Source organism: Ochotona curzoniae, unplaced genomic scaffold, assembly GCF_017591425.1.
Source record: "Ochotona curzoniae isolate NIBS_2020 unplaced genomic scaffold, NIBS_Ocur_1.0 contig_3622, whole genome shotgun sequence".
NCBI classification, from domain to species: Eukaryota; Metazoa; Chordata; class Mammalia; order Lagomorpha; family Ochotonidae; genus Ochotona; species Ochotona curzoniae.
The window spans coordinates 10,180,901-10,204,618 of NW_024465926.1; the positions used below are offsets into that span (position 1 = coordinate 10,180,901).

Genomic DNA, 23,718 nt, shown 5'->3' on the forward strand with positions numbered 1-23,718 from the left:
TAGGGAAAATAAAAAGTCCTGTGGAAACATCGGAGTCTGTGTGTTTCCCAATGGAGACGTTGGGGCTCATGAGGGAGGGGCAGGGAAAAGAGGTATGGGGAGATTTTAAGAATTTCTGGGCAAGGGTGGCGTTGGGGGACACTGGAATTGTTATCTCAGTAGTGATATGTTCATTTTCAGAATAGCTGAACATTAAAAGGTAGATTATATTGTGTGCTGAGGGTGAAGGGGGCATTTGAAGTTTGTTTTTGTAAAATAAATTGTGACTGGCAGGGTCGGGACCTAAGGTTCCTCTTCTTGGGAGAACGCTCTTTGCTGAGGCGTCGGGGACTGATGGCCTCTGGCCTTCAAGGTGACTTTGGGCTCCTGTTACGGAGCCACATGCAGAGGGAATGAGAGCAACTGTGCCTGGGATATTTGTAGCCCAAATGCTGGGACACTTCTGCTGGCAAAGCTGGTTCTGCTTTGTGCCGGTGATGGAGGCAGAAACGGTTAGGACCAGGGGCTGGAGTCACATGAAGTTGGAACTGGGACGCCAAAGTCCAGAAGTTGTCTTCCACTGCCTCTGCCTCCTCTGGCTTATTTGTAATAAAGGAATAGCATCTAAGAAACTCCAAGAGGTCAGATACATGAACCCTAGCTGCTAATGCAGTGCCCTGCAGAGGAGTAAAACCATGACATGAAAAGAGTATATTTGGTATATTTATTTAAAAAAAACAATAATTTATTATGCCCTTGGCAAAATAAAGGATCTTGTTAATATAAATGTTTCTTAGAAAACATAGGAAAACATAATATATATTAATAAATCAATATTAATATTACAGCAAAAGTAGTAATCATTCTGTAACAATGACAAGTGATGATATTTCAGGCCCTTCCCCAGTAATATTTCTACAAGGTTCTTTGGAATGCATAGGCTCTCATTTGAAGGAGGCCTGATGCATACAAATCTAAATTTAGGAACTCAGTCAATTAAAGGCTATTTATTTGCATCACATATTAATTCTTTACCCCCCCCAAATCAGTTGAATTGTTTCTTTGAGGGATCCTTTAAACAAGTTTTTAGAATATAATTAATCAAATACACATGTGCCCAGCTTTTCCAGCTTCTTTCCAGATAGAGCTCTGTGATGGGAGCTGGGCTTCAGACCTGACTGAGCTGTGACTTCTTGATCGGAGTTGTGAGGGAATGGTGGAGGCAGATATTCTCTCCATCATTTTCCCCCAGCCCCTGAGCTCTGGTTTTTCAGCTCTCAGCTGCTTTGTGGTAACCTCTGTCTACCTGGTACTGTAAGGAAGAAGTCATACGGGAGGAGGCAGATGGTGAACTGGTGTGTGGCTTCAGCAGAGCAGAGTAGAAGGAGAATCAGGTTTGATGTTAGAGGGTGGGAAGCAGAGAGATGTAACTGGGGGAAAGCAGGAGTCGTCCAGAATTCTTGACATGGTGCTGGGGAGGCCTTCCTCCCAGGATGGAGGACCAGCAGGGTCCAGTGCAGCCCGCCCCAGGTGGATGCATCGCAGCAGAATGGACGAGGACCTATTTGTCACACTCTTCCTGGCTCCCTTCAGTACAGTGGTAGTGCTGTTCACAGAACTCCTGGATCCGGCTGCAGGCTTCCAGCATCATCACCTCAGGCACTGTGATGACCACTCGGAAGAAATTTGGATACTCAAAACACTGCAAAAATAAGAGCCTGTCACTTTGAGAGTGACTGGATCTGGCACTGGAATACCCTCCACTGACCTGAGCCCTTGTCAATAAGAAGTACTGATGCCACCTTGGCTGGGCTGTCTGTTCATTCCACCTCCATCACTGGGGTGCTCAGTTAGTCGCTAAGTGACTTCATCTAAAAGGGGACCTGTGTGACAAGCTTGATTTCCTTTCACCTAAAACGTCTATGTACAAACTTCCTCCAGGTATAGATGGGATCATGGGAGGCAGAAGCCAGGAAACACATCTGCTTGAATCTTGTCCAATGAGCATATACTTTGTAGAGGGAGGAGCAGGTCAAGCTTTGATAACTGGCTCAGGGGTAATTCATGGGACTCTAGGAACTTGGAAGGTCCTGAGGAAGACATGGTACTCACCGTTGCCGGGAGGCAGTGGACGGACTGCTCAGCAACTAACCGCTCTGTGAACTCCACATCATTTTCAAACTCTGGGAAATGTTCCATCTCAATTCCAACCTGCACCAGTAGTAGGAAGGAGAGGCAAACTCAGCAGGAGGGAAACTGGCCAGTTTCCTTGGCCAGAGACAAAGGTCACAACAACTTTCAAAAATGTCTGGGAACTCTATTTCCAACAGCTAAGGATCAACGCATACAAGTATTCATGGGAAACAGGTATATTTATACATAGCTTATTGAAGAGTTCTTCCTGGAGGCTGCTAAGTGAAAGGGGAAATCAAGCCAGTATTTCTCAAGAGACCAGGAAATTCTTCACTGTGGGGGACTGGCCCACCCATGGCAGGCTATTCAGCACCTCTGGACCTACTTGCAAGAGCTCTTCTCCCCTGATTATCCTGAGAACTAAAGTTCCATACATTCCCAATACCCCAAAGGAGCCAGAATCATCTTCCAGTTGAGAACTACAATGGTGTGGTGAGTCTCCTGCTTGTGTCATATGGGTTTACACAGAAAATGACTCTCTTGGCTGAGGAATTGAGTTATGGAAAGAATGTCATGCATGAACACTGAGGTCAAATCGCATCAGATGGACAATTCAGAGCAAGAATATTGCTCACCTGACTTGGGGTCTACTATATGTCTATGTGAACATGGCACTGTCCTATATGGACAGCTGAGAGAGTCCCAGTGGCTTTTGCTCTACATCACACATATGCTTAGTGCCTGCCCTTTCCCCATACTCACCATGAGGTACATGGCTCCAGAAGGACGGACTGGCTGGAGTCCAGGGATGGCAGCCAGCGCCCTATAGCAAAGATCAGCATTGGACTACAAAAGATCAAGAGGAACCAAGAATGAGAATTTAAACAAAAGAAAAAGCAAAGTCATTATTCTAAAGCATAGCCCTGGGTTCTGAAGGCACAGAGCCTGGGTTTGCTCTTCTGGCGTTAAGGAGGACTCAATCAAAGAAGGCTCCATTCTTGAAGTTCTAAAGCAGAGGGAAAGGAGGGTGTGGCTGCAGACTTAACACTGATGACACCTTCTAATTTGGAAGCCCCACACTGGAACACTGCTCCAGACACGAGGACCAGTTAGTCCTAATCCTGGTAACATTCCCTGACTCCCAGAGAGGACAGCCGTGTGCTGCCCTTACCTTGAGGAAGCTCAGAGTGTTGTGGTAGAACTCTTGAGGGGTGCGATGCAAGATGCTTTTCAGAGCTCCCTGGACAATGGTGCAGGGTCCCAAGATTCTCTGACTCAGTTTCACCAGTCCATCTCGAATCTAAAAGCCAGCCAGAAAACACTAAGTAGTCTGTCTTAAGCACCCTGTTTCAGGGGTTCTTGTTTTAACCTTGCTTTCTAACAGGCTTCAACCTCAAGTACCTAGTGCCAACTGATTGGAATCAGACTACCTGGGCCTATAGCCCAGCTCTTGTACATGCCTGCCGTGTGGCTCTAGACAAATAATATTACATCTCTGTGCTTTGCTTCAACAATGAAAAGGAGACAATACCAAGACTGGGATCATAGAGTGCTTATGAAGATTAAATTAAAATTATTTCTTAAAACGCTGGTACATGATAAGTCCTCAAACAACACTAATAATCATCACTGCTATTATTTCCTTTTTTGGTACTCTGGACACCAGAGCTGAATGGGACTTCCTCACAGAATTTAATACATGAAAACTGAGATTGGGAAATGACTAACTGTTGTCACATTTATTCCCATGTCTCCAGGTACTGGGAACCACTGGCCCAAGAAAACAGGCAGAGAGAGATCCTACCTTTTTAACACTATGCCTGCAAAGTAAATATAGGTGGATAATTCAAAACGTTTGTGGAAAATCAAAGTAAAAGATAAGTTATCTTGGTGCAAAAAATGTTACATCTGGGCATAGCTTCTCCACAGTGTATATTTTCGTGATTTTTTGAAAGGTCCTTGTACATTTTAAGTTGCACATATGATTTCACCACATTATTCTCACCTCATTGCCAAAAACCCCTCCTCGGTCATGAATGAGGATCCAGCCCAGCCTCCAGCCAGGAACCAGCCAGCGCTTGGCCAGTCCTCCACAGGACAGGATGGGAACATTTGTACTGAGGGTGGCCAGTGGCTCATATTTGCATTGTGAGAACACCTGATGAGAAAAGATATACTTGCTGTAGTTCTCATTTTCTTTTCTCTGGCTCCCATGTCTTCCACCCTTTCCCTTTTATCACTAGGGACAATGCCTTGTCTTTACAGACTTATGCGCCTAGAGTGAAGCACAATTGAGTAGCAAGAGTTTCAGAGAGGACCATCAGAGATATTTAATAGCCCAGGAGTACATGTAACTCTGGGCAGCTGCCTCGTTATAATTAGTGACCACTGGGGCTAACAGTTAAAAGTAAAATATGGACCCAGATTTCTTTATTTAAAACTCCCAAGCCCAAATACACTGTGGGAAGAAAGCAAATTATTTAGATTTTGGAAAAGCTTTGTCATGCATGACTCGTGACGAATACTGGAACAGTACCCCTAATCAAGAAGCTTAACATTCTGTCACTTTCTCTACAGTCTTACCAAATATATAGATTCAAAAGTGGAATAAGTAAAAATCTACACATATCTTCATGTAAGGTCAAGTAAGATTTTGCAACTAAACAAAATTCAGAAATCTGGATTTCAAAAATGAGGTAAGGAATTGTAGTCTAAATATTTGATACAAGTACAGAGATACTGATGAACTGTATCAAAAGGGTTAGGAGTGTCTTCTGATTGTTCTGGTGGTCACCTCTGGAGATTCCATGAACTAATGTGAGACTGAGGTTAGCGTGGTGATACATCCCAACCGAGACTCACCATGTCACCGTAGATCTCATCAGCCAAGATGGGGACACACTGCCTCGCGGCCACTAGAAATAAGAGCAACGTACTGAAATCATTTTTAATGTGACTCATCTGATCTTACTGTGCTTTGCAATGCATGCCTGTGGGTCTTTTTAAGAATCGTAAATTCCTATGGAGACTGAATGTGCCTTGAATTAATCAGATAGTTCAAACCCAATCTTCCACATAGTGGGAATGGTGAATAGGCATATATAGATTGAATATTCCTCACCTGAAATGCTTGGGACTGGAAGTAGTAGATGTAGGATTTTTTTTTCAAACTGAAATATCTGTACAAACATTACTGGTTGAATGTACATGAAAATTTAAAAAAAAAATCCAAAAAGTCTAGGGATGCACAAAAAGTTTCAGATTTTAAAGCATTTTAGATTCCATGTTTTCATACAGTAAATGTTCAACCTGCCTTTCTTCTTGCTCACCTTCTTACAGGAAAGATCTACCATTCCTATGGCACACAATGGCCTGGAGATGAAAGTACGACTCCTCTACCTCCATCCCAGGCAAGAGCTGAGCAATGCAGTCTCCACCTCACCTCCTGTGAGCAAACTACAAGACTTACCTGCCAGAATCTTTTGAAGATGACTTTTACAGAACACTGACCCACAGGGGTTTGACGGATTGTTGATGATCAAACAAGCTGTCTTCTCATCAATCAGAGACTCCAGTTGTTTCAGGTCAATTTCCCAAGATTTCTCTGGCTGGGGAGGAAGATAAGCAAGACTAAAACGATTCTGAAGCATGTAGCATGTATAAGGATGGGGAAGACTCTCTCAGCCCAAGGTGTAACGTAATAGTAAAGTGTGTCCTTGGCTTTAACCATCCACTTCCAGACCTTTCTCTTCTGAGGTCATAGATTACTATGTGATACTAATTGGGCAGTTGGATCTAAAATTTAATTCACTTACCAGTAAATTATAGAGTTTGACTTCAATTCCCATAGATTCAGCCAAAGTCCTGTATAGAGAGAAACCAGGTCTTGGAACCAGGATATTTTGCCCTGGATTGGCCAGCACAGCTAAGCAGAGTTCAATAGCCTGGCTGCAGCCACTTGTCAGAATGACATCCTGCCAAAAAAAAAAAAAAAAAAAAGTTAATTGGGAACAATGAAGAATTTACTCTGACAAGCCCTAGGTGCAATAATAGGGACATTATTAAACAACAACAAAAAAAAGATTTTCATATATATATATATAAATATTGCTGACAATGTTGGCCACTTAAAGGAAGAATAAATTGCTCTAAAAAGGACAGGTTGACAATGACTCAAAAGATTCCCTGAGAGAGCTGGGATTGACCTTGGACTTTCCTCATCTGGTTGTTTGTTCACTTTTGGCCAGAGGCATGAAGCCTGGCTCTTCTCTGATACACAGAAGAGGTACACTCCCGGTATTAGGAAATGCCAACTCCACTAAGTGGACCATAGAGGGAAGCATGGCATTAAAACTTGCCACTACCATTAATTCAGTATGCTATGGGGCTTCCATCTGAGTCACATGAAGGTACACAAAGAATGCTACAAGAATAAAATTTTTAAATCCTACCATTAACGTTTACATTCTAATAATTTGGCACTTATGAATCGCTTTTCAATTGTCTTTTCCTGTGAATCAAAGGTAGGGTGATCTCTATCTAGGTCCTTTGAAGTTCCTGTGATGGACACCGTGTAAGTTAGAGGAGACAGGAATGACAGCAAATACAAATGCTGATCAATGGCCCCAACTTCAAAGGTAAAAGGGGAATAATCCTGATTCCCCTGCCCTGCCCCTCCCTCTTGGCAGCAGAAGCAAGGCAAAGTACGGATGGCTGCTCTAAGTGCCTCGGAGTGGGTTGTCTGCCAGGGCTCACCTGAGCATCCAGAGGGGCCTCTGGGCAATGATAATAAGAAGCCACCTCCTGCCGGCTGCATAGGTAGCCTGGAAGGAAAAAGAAAAAAAAAACAGTGAGTGAAGGATCCTGGTGGCTTTCACCCCTCCTCTGAGAGCTGTGTCCACCACGGAGGTCAACATGGGCTTCAAGCTACCTTCATTCCTGCCCACAGCACAACTTATTGCATTTTGTTCTCAGCCACCGTAGACAGAGGATTAGCTATATACTCTGTACTTTACAACTGTATCATCAACACAAACATATGCAGAATAATGAGAAAGAACTTCCCAAATGATCATCTTCATTACTGGGTTTGTTTTATTCTCTATAGTAAAGGATTTAGACTGCTCCCTAGTCTTTTTGAGAGACTCCATGATTCTGAAGTAGTTTTATCAAATACACTCAATACATGTGACCCAATTTAAGGTTTTTTGCATTATATGACCATTAACTATTTTGTATACATATTTTCTTTCAAACTTTTCTCCTGTAAGAACTTTATTAACAGCAGCTTAGAAGATTGAAAGCTGCCGAAATTTCAAAACTTACTTTATAAAACTGCTGTTCAGAAAGACAAATTATAAAGGCCAAAGAAAAGATCAGTTAGCCAGACCAGGGGTGCTGTTACACAATGTTTGTTAGGGGCCAGCTGGCCTCCTGAAATGACATAATGAGCATTTCCTTAATTATTAATCAAGCATATTTCCCTAGAGATGTGTTGTCACACTTGTCATGCCCTTTGAACATGTCAGGTGAAGATTCAGTCATGACATTTCAGACTGAATCAGTTCTTCCGTACTTTGGCTATTAGAATCATTGATGATTTTTTATAACCTAACACTTGGTCTTGATTTTGTTACCAAACTTTATAAAATGTAACTAATCAATCTAAAGCCCATGTTCCTCATACCTCTTTGAAATACTTCCAAAATTTGATGTTAGTGTGACACTGCACTTTGAATCCTACTTTAAGATGTGTTTCTATACATATACATGTACATATAAAGAGCAAAAATGTGCAACCCTGGGCCCAGTGCAATGGTTCAGTTGGCTTATCTTCCCCCTTCAAGCACTGGAATCCCATATAGGCACCAGTTTCATGTCCTAGCAACTTCACTTCCCATCCAGCTCCCTGCTTGTAGCCTGTGAGAGCAGTCGAGGATGGCCCAAAGCCTTGCACCCGTGTGGGAGACCTGGAAGAAGCTCCTGGCTTCTAGCTTCAGTTCAGCTTAGCCCCAGCCAGTTCGGCTACTTGGGGAGTGAACCAGCAGATAAAAGATGTTTCTCTCTGTCTCTCCTTCTCTCTGTAAATCTACCTTTCCAATAAAAATAAATAAATCTTTAAGGAAAAAAAATGTGCAACCCTGAAATTAAATCACAGAATTACATACTTTACCAAAATCTTCAGGGCAGAAATTTTCAGTAGACGGAGAGAGTGTAATCTACATAGGAATCATTTCTATCAGAAATAATTTCTTCCCTTCAATCTGTCAGCTCATTCTTTGTTGTTCTTATCCATTTTAATCCTAAGCAGTAACAATCACATTTCAGTGTTATTAGTATCTTAATAAAAATAGGCTTCCAGTATAGAAAGAAATACACCAACACAGCTATCTGCCTAGCCCGGTGCATCAATTCACTAAGGCTGAGAAGACTCCTTAAGCAAATGACTGCTGCAGACTCAAGACCATTGTCTTGGAATAAGTAATCATAGCAAAGCAGCATTATTTGATGAAGGGAGCTTTGAAAGGAGCTGCTGGCAGGCTAAAGGGAGCCAGGGGAGAAGACAGGTCTATGTCTCGTGTTTTGCCAAATCTAAACAGGTGTTTCATCTTCCCTTTGTTCCAGTGTATGCTTTAGGAAGCAAGGACAACTGCTAGAAGGTTCTTCCTATTATACATGTGCCAAAGATTTAGACATAACTGAGTAGGGATTCTTGGGAGCAGCTTACCAATGGATGGGGCATAGCCATTATATTTCCCCGAATCCAAGGCATCTTTCATTGCTTGGGTAACTTCAGGGTCTGTGGGCAGGTTTCCAAACACAGTAGGATCTCCTTTTCATGGGAGAGAGAAAACAGAAGGCACCACAAAAGGTTATTCTCCTAGGCTCTGTATTCAGACTCCAGTCTGCCTGCTGCTGCCACCTTCTCAACCCATCCACAGGGAAGATTACAGCTAACCTTCCGCTGAGTGACCCCCAACTCACCAATTGAGAGGGAAATCATGGCTTTGCTGGGGTTCGGCTTCACCTTCATGTTGTCCACGATGGCCCGGATGGGATTAAAGGTTCTGTTGGACATGTCCGAGGACCTCACACACCATCTGGTCTTCCTGCCTTTCTTCTTGCCTGCCACAGAGCTTCTCCCACCAATGTTGACATGCACATCTACAACCGAGGGGAGGTGGTTGTTGCTGTGCATCTGAATCGTGTAAGGGTCCATCCCGGGGAAAACCTGGGAAGAAAGAAACCACTCACTGTGATGTTGTGGGCATAGAATCATCCAGAGTGCCACACTGGGACCTAAATATAAGAGGGTTGTACCTATCCAAACTCTTTCTTTTTTGCCTTCTCTCATAAAGCAGCCTTGTTAAGGAGCAGAACTTTAATATGGAAAGTGAAGCAAAAACCCATTCTGCAATACCCACAGACAGCGTTCTGTTGAATGCGTAGGTGCTCAATGCAACTGTAAAAGCCTAACCACGCTTTGAGTAAAACCAAGAAGGAACGACATTAAATCACTCAGCAATCAAAACACTTGGCAGGCAGAGCCTAAACAGCAAATAGTCTCTCCAATAATTCACCACTCAGGAGTATCACCCTGGCCTGTTAGAAATGCAGCATTAGTGCTGTTAGCAAAAGCAAAGCCCCATTCATGAGCACTTACAACCTTGGGTAGGAAAAGCCAACACATCAGAGACAAAGAAGCGAGCTCCCCAGTCACCAACTCCCCATCAGCTGAGGCTGGAGATTTTTACCTTACACGAAGCAGCAGCCCCCGAGAAGCCAACCTCCATGAACTCCCCTTTGACAAGTCTCTGCCACAGTGCACTCACGTACAAACCTCAGCTCCTGAAATAGGTTCCACAAATGGGCGTTGGGCCCAAAACCTTTAGGCTATTGGTGGGGTGAGACCTAAGCCCGCCCCTGAGCCTCCGTCCTCCCCTGCCATCTCCACTCTTCACTGCTTCTCTCCCCTAGACCTACCTCTCAATCTCAAAATCAGAAAATTGTCCTCACTTTAAACAGCTGGGATTCTGTGTTAACTCTTTCTGGGCACTGTGTGAGATGCTTGGGCGGGCTTCCAGAGGGTGAGGAATACACTTAGCAATTTTTGTCCAGTGGTTTTTGTCAACCTATGAAAACTTTAACAGTACAGAAACATAAAGCGCAAAGTTGGAGTCCTTCCATGCACCTGCCTTTGTACACTGCATTCTCACTCTCAAGGATTCGGCAGTGCTAACAATGTAATCCTCTTATACATCCAGGATGGATAAAGATATATTAACATATACAAACATACATGTTATAGATTCTCAAAACACAGATGAGACCATGCACTACCTCTATTTTTTTTTCTTTTTTTACAGTTTTATAGGTATGGGGGTTCTTCCCTCCTCCTTTATTTTATTTTTAATTAAAATTACAGCATGCCCTACATCTTATTTGGCAGCCTGTGTTTGTTTTTTTTTTTTTTAAGATTCATTTATTTTTATTGGAAAGGCAGATATACAGAGAGGAGGACAGGCAGAGGGGAAGATCTTCTGTCCGATGGTTCACGCCCCAAGCGGTCACAACGGCCAGAGCTGAGCCAATCTGAAGCCAGGAGCTTCCTCCAGGTCTCCCATGCGGTTGCAGGGTCCCAAGGCTTTGGGCCATCCTCAACTGCATTCCCAGGCCACAGGCAGGGAGCTGGATGGGAAGTGGGGCTGCCGGGATAAGAACCTGCACACATATGGGATCCCAACGCATTCAAGGTGAGGACTTTAACCACTACACTATCGCGCCGTGGCAGCCTGTTTTTTAACTTCCTGCATCTCAGACTCCCTTCTTTAACATCCCACAGTGTTGAATTCCAGCTAGAATAAATTGAGCAGTTATTACAGTAAATGAAGATCCATCCACTCAACCAACACCTTACTGGTACTGGGTCTCCAACGCAGCCAAGGCCTGTGCAAATCCAGCCCTATTCCACACGTGACTTCTGCGTTCTATGTAGAGTAAGTGGATGAATTAAGATGGCAGGGGGACCCCAGCTCTAGGTAACTGCCTAGGTTGATTGTATCTAGGCAAGAGTTACACTGCTGGAAGAAAAGCAGCTAATAGCTGGCAGGCACTCTGAGTCTGGTTAATGCCAAATTTGTGTTAACTATATCAGTGTACCAGCACAGTTGCCTTAAAAAAAAAAAAAAGCTATGTAGGGGGCAGACGTGGGCCACACTGGCAGACAGGCTCTGGACCACTGGACTCAAAACTCCATCTGTGGAGAAAATTACAGGATCTGTGCTCTGACTGCCAAGCACATGTGTCAGAACAGGGTCTCCTCAGCTGTTGAAGCTGTGCCCAGACACACATGGGGTACATGACAACCAGTTCACAAAGCCATGCAAAGGATGTCTAATATCATGTCTAGGACAGAACAAATCGGACAGCTCTCCTAGTCAAGCTTTGACAGCGAGTATCTGGGTGACTGGAGACTCTAAGGTGGACTGTGTCAGCCAATGGACCTTGGAAGGAGTTCCTCAACCATGGGGCAACAAAATCAACAGCATCTCAGAATTATGAAAACCACTTTAGCGGTACCCTCAGAACATGCTCCACATCAGGAACCCTGAGATGCTATCAGGTGTTTGTCCCTCATCCCAGAGTGGTGATGCAGTTGTGCTGCTGGAAGCAGCCCTCTCCCTTTCTCTCCCCATTTCCCCAGATATTTTTTAAAAAAAAAAAGGATTGGAAACAGTTGTCTCACCCAGTCTCTCCCATTCCTAGACCCTCCCCACCCTAATGAGTGGTCCACATGGGTACATGGGTATGTATCCTTAACTACATAAACATCATCATAAAAACATATTATATAAAATTATAAACATATTTTTTAAAAGATGGCAGGTGGAGTCCACAGAAAACCAAAGCACAGCACAGGAATCCCATCGCTCCTGGGAGCCTTGAAACACTCAGAGTTAGGATAAACTCCGCTGCCTCTGAGAGCTCAGATCCTGAGCACCACGCAGGGGAAACATTAGCAGTAAGGAGGATTCTGGCTAAACCCATCCAACAGGAACCCTGCTGAAGACAGGCCAAGCTGATCAGCCGATGGTGAAGGATGAGGAACTCCATCAGTGGGACACACGGGAGGTGGAGGCAAGGGCCATTAATACACTTGACAGAATTCTTTGCTCAAACTGGATTTTACAAGAAGGTGCACAGATGTGCCCAGAGAGAGCCCAGGGTGTGAATAAAGTTGGGTCAGGCAGAGTGCGTCTCGGAGTTTAAGATCATTCTTGGCGATTCAAAGAGCTCAAGCACGGGTGGGACTTTGTCCAAGGGAGGAGGTTTTCTGGTGTCTCATTTGTCACTAACAATGTAGATTCTCAAGCATTCCAGCTCCAGGAAATGCAGGCCCTGCTCCCCTGCTCAGCACAGTCCACCAGCCTGACCTCTCGCCCCCAGCTGAACTAGAAAACATCAGCCTGGGGTTGTGGGTGGCTAATTCCCTGGGGACACCGTGCGATGTCAGGGCACTTTTGTGCCTAGTTTCCTTCCCATGGTTGGATCTCTAGGGCATTCTCTTTTACCCTTGAGTTTCAACTAGAAGTTTGGTTACGTTCCACCTGATATTCCTGGAGCTTATTGTTGTGAGTTTGTCCTACAGGTTACCTTGACTTCCATATTGCCAGAAATGGAAATCTCTCTCCATATTAATTTTTAAAAGATTTCTTTATGTTGAAAGTTAGAGTTACAGAGAGCTAGAGAGAGACAGAGACAGTGACCACCTATAGGCTGATTCATCCCGCCAGACTGCTGCAATAGCCAGCGCTGAGTCAGGCCAAAGCCAGAAGCCAGGGACTTCTTCCAGGTCTCCCATGTGAGTGGCAGGAGCCCAAGTTCCTGGGCCATCCTCTGTTGCTTTCTCAGGTGCATAACTGGGGAGCAGGATGGGAGGCCGAGCAGCCGGCACACAAACCAGTACCCATAAGGGATGACAGCATTGCAAGTGGCAGTTTTACCTGATAGGCCATGACACCAGCCCCTCCACACTAATTTTACACGTCACTTTTTACCTTATAATAAATTCCTTGTTGAATCTTCTTTTGACACCTATTCTAGAATATTCTATTCCAGAACAAACATTTGCACAGCTCTTTACACATACTGCCTTCAGAAAGGCTAATTAACTTTTCAATCAGTAACAGCAAGCCCTGGCAATTGTTTTCTAAAATCTTTTGTCAAAGTTACAGAAAAACCAGTACCTACATGGTGCTGTCACTTCTATCCTTCTCACTTTGGTGGGGCTGGCCTTTCCCAGCGTTTGCAAGCTCTTAACTTTTGTCCCTCTGCTGTCTCTGCCAGAGATGCATCATTATCCTAGATGAGCCTTCTGCCCAGGGAGTAAGTGCAAAGCAGCAAAATAGTTGCTCTAAGATACTGGCCCAACTTCCCCTGACCCAACCTAGCTGGCCATGACTGGGGTTTACAGATCAAAGAACAGCAAGCAGTGTGGGGTTGTGGCGGGCAGCCCTGCAAATAGTGCAGCTGACGCAGGCTCTGTGGAGTGAGGGAGATGAGCAGAGGGCAAGGGCTGCTGTGCCAGGTCATCACCATGGACATGCCCTCGTCCCTGCTGGGGTAGCCAGCCACTGAACCTGGTCAGAAGGGACAACAGGCAGAGCAAACACATCTGGGTGACACCCCTCCCATCTTCTGGAGTGAATACTTTCCCTCGACAGAATGCAGAGGGAGAGCAGTGTCCCAGCTGACCCCACGTGAACATTACAGCGTGGGACACACTCAATGAACTGCAGAAATGCTCAAACTCCGCACCAACCAGCCACCACTCAGATTTGGCACCCCCAAATAACGCTTTTATTTATTTCCTTAATTGAGTATCATATTTGCCATTTTTAGAAGGCATTTTTAACATAAAAACATTAGACATCAAGTTTACCATCTTCACAATTTTTAAGTTCAATTGTGTTGTTGTACAATAGCTCTCCCCAATTTCTTCATCTTGCAAAGTTGAAATTCTATTCCCATGAGACAGTAATCCCTCCATCCTCCTTCCCCTAAACGTTGCCAGCCTCCTCTTTATGTTGCTTCTACTTGGTTGAGATACAGAGAAACAAAAAAAGATGCAGAGAGATCCCCTTGTCTACTGGTTCAGTCCCCAAATGCCTCTTGTCACCAGGCTGGGGTCCAGCCAGGTCCAAGAGCTGGGAGCTCAGGCCAGATCTCCCACACAGGGGGCAGACCCCTTCCACTAGAGCCAGAACCACTGCCTTCCAGGCTGCACATGAGCAGGAGGCTGAAGACAGGAGTGTGAACCCAGGCAGGCCCCAGTGGGACCAGTAGGTTAAACTCCCACTCCACACATTTCCATTTTGATAAGAGAAATACTTCTGAAATCATTTCACCACTCAGAAATGACTACTGTTAACCATTCTGCTTATAATGAACATTTTGAAATTTAAAATTTCTAGCTGTTTATCCATATGTCTTACATATAAATATTTTCTATTCCATGGACCTCATTTTATAATACACTGTGAACATTTTCCTAAGATTGTAAAATTGTTCGTAAATTTTCTTATTAAGAAAAATCCTGGTGGCCAGCACTGTGGCATAGTAGGTTAAGCTTGTGCCAGCACTGGTGACATTCCATACTGTGGCATAACACGTTAAGCTTGCACATGTGCTGTTAACATCCCATATGGGTCCTGGCTTGAATCCTGGCTGCTCCACTTCTCATCCAGCTTCCTGCTTGTGGCCTGCAAAAGCAGTGGAGGATTGCTCAAGACCTTGGGACATTGCATCCATGTGAGAAACCCGGGAGAAGATTCTGGCTTTGGATCTGCTTGGCTCCGGCCATAGTGGAAATTTGGTCAGGGAACCAGTGCATGGAAGATCTGTCTCCCCTTATCTCTGTAATTATGTCTTTCAAATAAAAATAAAATCAATTAAAAAGTTAAAACTTCATTTGTGTGGACGTGTGTCCACCATCTTTCCTTCTCCACCCACACTGACAGGACTGCTATCCCCTACCTAGCTCGGACACATGGCAGCCGAATCAGCTCATCCAATTCCCACCGCAGCCCTAGAAGGGGAGCCTGCTTTGTCCCCACTTGAACTGAGAGATGAGATCTTAGTGTCCGTGGAAATCAGTGCTGAGTGGGAGCTTAACCTTTGAAATCTGACACCAGATCTCCCCTGACACACCCAACCTGCTTCTCCTTAGAGGGCAAAGTGAGTTGAGAAGCACAGTTGGTCCTCCCCTAAGGACTACAAACAGAAAATATAAGGACACAGTCCACAGGGAAGAGCCTTAGGAAAATCCTCACGTAACTATGTGACTTACACTAACCTGCCTCTTACTGTTCATGCCCTCGGTAGTCAACTTGTGTCTTTCCATCCTGAATCACCACCAACTCTCACTCATCAACTGGGCATAAAGACACAGCTATGTTTTAACTTCCCTAGTCAACTACGACTGCGGGAACACCCTCCTCTGTTTCGGGCATGGCACTTTATGGGAGCCACACTCATTACTCACCACTTGATGACAAACAGAATATGAACTGCAGAGAATAGAACAGCCAAGTCACGGAAGGGAAGGTGCTTGCATATTCACAGAAGGCAGAATGAGAAATTTAGAAGGAGTTAGGAAGCACCTTGGATTTTGACCATTTATAATAACTTGCATTTACAGAGAGTTCTGTAATTTGAGTTCACATTCCTTATCTAAAATATTTCACATAATAACCCCTTTCTCTCTTAAACACACACACACACACCTATTAGCTAGACAGAGAGAAGATTTTAAGAACAGAGAAGTCAGTCTGGATGAGCTTTCTAATATTAAGATACAACTCATTCACCCACTTATTCGAAAGAGTGGCAGAGACTGAGCTGGCCCATCCTCTGGTTCACTCTCCAGGTGGGGGGGGCAGCAGCTGGGACTGGGCCAGGCTGAAGCCAGGAGCCATGTGTCTGGCGGGAACCCAAATCCTAAACTCGACCTCCCCTGCTTCCCAGGTACATGAATTGTATCAGAAGCAAAGTAGCAGGACTGAAACCAATCCTTCAGCATGGGATGTGAGCGTGTCAGGTGGTGGCTTAACTTGCTGGGCCAGAACACTGGTGGCAAGCTTTCTTTGGGAATCAGGCTTTTGGTTTTACAACACTTACTAAATTTACAGAGGGCTTGCAGAGATCGGGCCAACCCTTCACCCAAAGGATTTCTGCTCTGAACGTCTTACAGGATACGGTCTTGGTCACAGAAACAAACATTGGCTAATGTTAGCCAAACTTCATTTACATTTCACTGGTTTTCCCACTAATGGCCTCTTCAGTTCGGGGGCCTACGCTACATCCACTGGCCGTGTCTCCTTCATCTCTCCTGATCTGGGTCAGTTTCTTCGACTTCACTTTGTTTTCCCCAACTTTGGCAGTTTCAGCCTAGAACGTTTCTTAGTTTGGACACGTCAGGTGTTTTCCTCTTGGTGAGAAAAAATGGGTGGAAAGACCCGCTGAGCTTCAAAAGGCACAGCCATTCACTCAACAACAGAATTCCAAAGGTTAAAGAGGAAACAGAATCTGCCTGTTTGCTGATAGGTGGCTGCAGGAGCTTAGCAAATAGCACCATCCTGTTTGTTTTTGTGCTTTGCACAACCATGTAAACCAGGCCCATTCGTTCAGCCATTTTTCTTCAGATGGAACTTGGTGTTCCTTTGCTTGTGGGTGGCTGAAACTTCAATTCCACCTGATCTGGTTCTTGATGTTCTTCAAGAAGCAGTGTCATTTGTGGTTACAGAGGAAACCATCAAGCAAATACAACAAGGTTCTCAGAAAATAATTCTACATCCTTGCCATTCTGACCTTGGGAATAATTTGGAGCCCAAACTATGCCCCAATGCATCAGCCTGCCAGTGGGCCACAAGATCCCATTTATTTTTACAGTAATAATTATTTGTTAAAATTAGGGTATGACTCATTTACATAAAGTTCACCTTTTCAAGTGCACAATCGGTGATTTTTAGTATGCTCTTGGCTTCTGGCTTCAACCTGCCCAGACCTGGAAATTGCAAACAAGCAGATAAAAGAGATCTCTTTCTTTCACACAATGAATAAATAAATAAAACTTGAAAAAGTAAGTAGATCTAGCTCTCCTGCTCTCCTGGAACTTAGTATCTATTGACAGAGATAGACAGCAAGCAGATCATTACACAGATACTTCTGCTGTTTAAATAAGTGCCATGGAAGAGGAGCACAAGTAGAATAGCCCAGGGCTGAAGACAGAGTTCCAAGGACTGGGCTGAGGTGGGAAGACGCAGATTTAGCCGAAAGAGGAGAGAGGACTGAAAAAGTAGAGGAGAGAGGAGAGAGGAGAGAGGAGAGGAGGGGAAAAGACGGGAGAAGGGGGGAAGACAACAGACAGGAGAAGAGGGGGGGAAGTAGAGGAGGAGAGGAGGGGAGGGGAGAGGAGGAGGAGGGAGGAGGAGGGAGGAGGGGAGAGGAGGGAGGAGGACAAGAGGAATGGGGGGAGAAGAGAATAGAGGAGAGGAGAGGAGGGGAGGGGAAGGGAGGGGAGGGGAGGGGAGGAGAGGGGAGGAGAGAGGAGGGGAGGGGAGGGGAGGGGAGGGGAGAGTGTGCTTGGGGCTTGAGAAAAAGCAGAGACCCTGAAAGGTCAGAGCAAAGCAGCAGAGGACAAGGTGGGCAGCAGCCAAGAGGGGTCTGGCTGGAGCACACTCCCAGAGATGGTGATCAGGGGCTGCGCCAGTGTCTTCTCAAGCAATGAAACCTGAGCTCTCTTTCAACACACCTGAGCATTTATGGGTCTCTCAAGCTGCCTCAAAATTAGGCACTTTTTCTTCTAGCCCTAAAAACTGCAATTTTGGTCCTGAACTTTGTTTACAAACATCACCCCAACATTTTACTACCACTCTGGTGTGTAGATGTCTTTAGTTCACCTCTTTAGAGCCGCTCCTCCTTCCCCATCTCCCACGTGCCCCATCAATGGGGCTTCTTGGCTGCTATAGGTCTCTGGCAGGGGATTCAAGTGGGGGCATTCAAAGTGTTGAGTAATTAATCATCCAGCTTCCTTGTGCTGGGTTGTATCTTGTGACACTTTGGAGCTGCTATCAGCTGATTGTTCCATATGGTCACCTGCTCTGGGTCACCTCCATACATGTCCCTTGAAGCTTCCGTGGGATGAGCCGTGCTGGTTCTCTAAGACTGGCTCACATATTTTACAGACTTAAAAGAACAGCTGCACCAAGCCACCCACCTGACATGCTCTTCAGCAATGGGGTCTATCCATGCAGAGAGGGAGCGCATCTCTCTCTGCCCTCTTCTCGACTGGTGGCAATTGGGGGCTGCGACACCCAGTGGCCCAACAACTTCTGCTTCCTGTTCTTAGGACTTTGAGTGTTCATGGAAGAAACCTGGCTTATATTGCTGGAGAGTCAACACAGAAGGAAGCACCGTAGTGCCAACTTGGACATCCCCATGTGAGCTATCAGGTGATATGACCTCAAGATGGCCACATAAGAAGTCACACACAAGGCCCACCCAGCCAATATGATTCAACGTCCAGAACCACAGCAGATCAAAAATCAATTATTTGTGCTATGTGCCAACCTGCAGGCACTATCATTGGACAACAGTTGTGTTTGTATTCCCTGTCATTCTTCCTGGAATGATTTAATGAACAATGGCACCCAGCATTGAGCCCAGAGGTGTAACAACTTCTGTAACCTAAAGAACACAAATATTTATATATCTGCAGAGAGAAAAACCAAAGGAAGGAGAGAACAAGTGAGGCAGGAGAGAAATATAGAAATTTAAAATCTTAGTCAACAAAAGGGTAATTACTAAAATAACAGGATAGAATATAAAATCTTTGTTTGTCTCTGGCCGTATGAATTCCATCCTTTCCCCGTTGGCTCAAGCCTGCATTTCCTCCTGCAATAAGCATTCCGGGCTTCAAGGTAGGACTTTCCACAAGCAGAGAACAGGCCTGGACTTAGCAGGTGACATAGGATCTGCCTTCCAGACAAGGCAAGGGCTGTGCCCAGTTTCTGTGCCCTCGGGGAGTCCTGAGAAGACCTCTGGGATTTGCGCTGTGAAGTATTTTCTCAGCCAAGAAGCATACACTGTTCCAAAGGTTAAAGGCTTTGCCAGTACCACCCCCCATGGAGATCTCAAGGACGCTCCTTCCCTATTCTGCCTGGAAACAAGTGCCAGAGGTGATGCAACTCAGCAAACTTTATCCAGATGCACTGCTGTGGGCCACAGTGGGTGAGGATCATGGATGGGGTTCAAACCACAGGGAATTACCCAAGTCCTGGAACATCAAGTTCCAGGTGGACCACGGGCAAAACAAAATGAGATGCAATGGGCCATCTAGGATTTGAGAAGAGACCCAGGGCAGATGCAGGTATCTTTTTCACATGGAGAACTGAGACAGGATATGAGAAGAACATGGTAGAACAGGAAGATTCGGGTATCTGGACTAAATCAAAGCCTACCCCTCACTTCAAGCTCTTACAAGACCAAGTGTCATCACTCAGCTCATTCTTGGTGTGTGATGAGCCAGGCTCTAAACACTGAAGGAAGCCAACCAAGACCCTGATCTTGGGATCTGACACGAGAAGCAATGAATGGACAACACAGAGGGCAGGAGATGTCAACTTCACGTAAAACATTAAAGCAAGGTGTGAGACTGCAAGGGGTAGTGTCTTCTATATGCTCAGTTAGAATAGCTTCACCCCTCATCCCAACAGTGGGGTAGTGATCTTTCATGGGACACGGCAACAAAAGGGGAAAACGACTCCTGTGAGTAAGCAGAACAGCCCTCTAGGCAGAGGGAACAGGAAGGACCAGTACCCAAACTGAGATGGCCTGTGAGGAGCACTGCCGGGGCAGTGGGCTGGAGTGAGCCAAGTGGCGGGTGTGGCAGGCAATGAAGTCAGAGAAAAAGCACATCAGTCTTTTGACCAAGAGGAAGAACAAGGGCTGTTGGCTTAATGCAGGAAACTGCTTCACAGAGGTGACAATGTGTCACCTCCAAATGCCACTGAACAAGAGGGGATAGAAAGTAGGTGTGACTTACTGCTGACCTGATTCAGAAACTAAAAGGAAACCCACAAAAGGCTGCTGGTATGGAAACAACAAGGCTATCCTACCACGTGGGGTTCACACGGACAGGATCCAGCACAGGTGCACATAGGTGCTCGGAGGCTGTTCTGGTAGATGCCATGCAGAACAGGGGCTCTGTACCACAGGGATCTCCCACATATCCTGCTCCACTTCATCAAACAGCTTCCAAATCCAACCATTCCCTTGGCCTCTTTCTGGAAATCCTACAGAGAGATGGTTTCAGGGATCAGCAATGGCTGTGCAAAGCTTGCAAAACATACTGACGGACTCTGTCAGAGAAACTGAAAGAAGCTACACATTTATTAACTCACTGACTTCATGATACTGCGCTCCTATTCTACAAGTCATTTCTAGGACACATGACTGCCCTCTTCCTCAAGTGTTACAAGGATGAATCAGCCACAGATAATGACAGCTTGCAAGAGCTGGCCTTAGGCCAATCGGATTCCAATCCACTCAAGAGTTGGGGCTGGGCCTCTCTCCTCCAGGCCAAGCTAACCTCCTGCCTTTCTCCTCCAAGCTCTCCTCCCCATGTCCAGGCCCACCTTCTGCATCCTGGGAACCGCCAGGACCAGAACCAGCACCTATATGGGATCCCGGCATGTGCAAGGTGAGGACTTTACCCGCTATTAAACCAAAATAGGACATTTGGATCCTATCCACGGTTTTCAATTATAATATCTGTTTGATAGCTGTGGCCATTGCTTTCCAGAGTATGCAAATATAAAGATACATGAGTGTGCCATAGCTAAGGTGAGAAACGCTCCAAGTTCCTTCTCTGCCTTAGTTGGCCCACATCACCGACTGTACTTGACAGTATCATGTCATCTCAAACCTAAGATGTCACTGATTCACACATGCCAGTATCTTCCACACAAAACAACAAAAAATGCTGGAAATAATCATGGAACTACCCCAGGTGTAAGATAAAACCTCAATTTCTAAGATATTAACATGAAAAAAGTGTCTTAACATCAATAACACACTAAAAATGTTATCTACTCCATGACGGTGCCAATTCCACGATGCATGCTTGGTGCCTAGCACCTAGCACATAGTCAAGCATACTTGCTGGAGAAATAAATCACACAGTGCCAGCTGATACTCTGACCCAGGCCAACGCTCTCTACTTGAATTAACTTCAAATTGTGCTGGATATTTTTATCAAAAATAGGAAATGTATTCTCATTAGCAATAACCCAGAAATAAATACTTCTCAATAACCTTACTTGAACATAAAATTAAGCAACTGAAAGAAGAAAGAGCATTCAAGTGTTACCTTTAACAATGAAATGAGAATTTTTTTAAGATTTGTTTATTTTTATTGGAAAGTCAGATATATAGAGAGGAGGAGAGACAAAGAGGAAGATCTTCCATATGTTGATTCATTCCCCAAGTGATCATAATGGCCAAAGCTGAACCGATCCAAAGCATGAGCCAAGAACCTCTTCCGGCTCTCCCACATGGATGCAGGGTCCCAGGCTATGGGCCGTCCTCTACTGCTTTCGCAGGCCACAAGCAGGGAGCTGGATGGGAAGTTAGGTCGCTGGGATTAGAATTGGCACCTATATGGGATCACAGCGTGTGCAAGGCGAGGATTTTTAAGCCACTAAGCTACTGTGCCAGGCTCCAAAATGAGAATTTTTAAATAGTAATCTTATTCAAAAAGTATTCCACATCTGAGAAAACCCATGCAGAGAAAGTTTAAGGAGGCTGCCCAAGGCCACGCAGGCCACTCTAGTATCTGTATTCTCAACCTGCCGGCTACTCTGCCCCACAGCCACTGAAGTCCCCTGTCTTGTTTCACTGGAACCCACGTGGTATTCAATCAACCAATAAGGCAACAAGAATCATTCACTTGTGTAAACGAAGGAATACCCTTTTCTCCCCCAGTGAATTAGGCTCCTCCATTCACTGTCTGACGAGCGTCAATGATCAAAAGGAAGGCAGAGGCCTCCTTCCCTGGGTAACCTGGGTTTTCCTGGCATTGATTGGATGCTCTGGATGTGACAATCACTGCCCTAGATGCTGGGGATAAAAAGAAAAGACAACAGGTGCTCCTGAGACAGAATAAAGAAGCTGGCAATGTAATGAGTGTCATCATAGAGGTCTCTGGAGGTTGGGGTTCAGGATGACCCCAAAGGAAGACAGGGACATTGCCCATCCTTGAGCTGAAAGTTGCACGAGACATAATATGCCAGGTGCACAGCAAAGATCAGTTGGATGTTCTATCCTGCCAGCCTGCTGTCCTTCAAACCTGGAGCTGGGCGCATTGGCTCCCTTCTCTTCACAAGATGTTTTCAATTTCCCAGGATAAGACATCACCCTTAGCTCCCTATGTTTGCCAGAGCAAATATTGAGAAATGCCCCATGTGGTGACTTCAGTGTTGCACTTTATTGCATGTGACACCGGGATGAATCCATTCACCCCCCACCTCTTCTGGGCCTCCCATGCTCCTCCTCCCCCACAAACTGCCCCCTGTCCAAGTGAGAATCAGGTGCTTGAGACAAGGCTAAATTCTGGTCAACAGATGGGAAAGACCCTGGTCAATAGATGGGAAAGAACCTGGGGCAGGCTACCCAGAGATGCAGAGAGGAAAGAACATTGGAAGAGAAGTGGGAAATTGAACCTGCCAAGCCCCCAAACACAGGGCATGGTGTGTGCAGAGATAGCAGAGAAAACTGCCTAGTGTCAGTGCCACAACCAATAATCCTAAGGGATGAGGATGCCAGCTGTTCTGGTGTGTTCCAGAACCCACTGTGCCCTCTCTTGAAGAAAAATATAAATAACAGTTACAACACACACACACACACACACACACCATTTGTTTTCCTAGAGCTTATTGTGATCAATTTACCAAAGCAAGCAACATCTGCTCAGAAAAGATACTGATTTTGATTGTTCTATTGATTTCTTAGCTACCACTGAGTTCTCACATGGCAATGAGCGTTAACATGAAAATTATGAAATATAACACTTATGGGACTTTGTAGATATTTGATCAACATGTTTTTGGCCAAAAAAAAAAAAAAAAGGTGAAAAATCTGTTTCACAAGCCAAAAAAAAAAGTGAAAAATCTGTTTCTTTTCATGTTTGTGCATCTCTAAGGGCAGGGCCCTTTTTGTCTGGCTTGTTCTAGACAGTGCAAAGCCATCCCGAGTACAAGAGAATACTTACTTTCAATCTAAGAAGCAGATATATATTTCGGAGAGGGGGTCAAAATACAGACACATTCATACATCAAGACATCTTAAAATTAAAAAACAAATGTATAGCAATGGTGAAATATTGATTTACAAGTGCCAAATAATCAGACTGAAATTTACATCCTCACTGATTAAAAAAAAATGACAAGTTGGGCCAGCCTGCACACTATGGCTTCTTACTACTGGATGACAAATCTCAGTGGAAGACCATGACTTAAATCCGATGTAGGCAGAAAAGAAGAAAATTCT

General features: G+C 45.0%; 1 protein-coding gene across 1 annotated transcript; it reads right to left on the bottom strand.

Moving 5' to 3' along the window:
* Positions 1–695: 695 nt before the first annotated feature.
* TAT (tyrosine aminotransferase) lies at positions 696–9,334 on the bottom strand. The gene is made up of 11 exons (XM_040982045.1): positions 9,097–9,334; positions 8,840–8,944; positions 6,868–6,935; positions 5,928–6,086; positions 5,582–5,720; positions 4,975–5,027; positions 4,118–4,270; positions 3,284–3,412; positions 2,875–2,958; positions 2,092–2,190; positions 696–1,681 (listed from the first exon to the last, which is right to left on the bottom strand). The coding sequence occupies exons 1-11, from the start codon at positions 9,329–9,331 to the stop codon at positions 1,541–1,543; spliced, it is 1,365 nt and encodes a 454-aa protein (XP_040837979.1). The 5' UTR covers positions 9,332–9,334; the 3' UTR covers positions 696–1,540.
* Between the last annotated feature and the right edge of the window lie 14,384 nt (positions 9,335–23,718).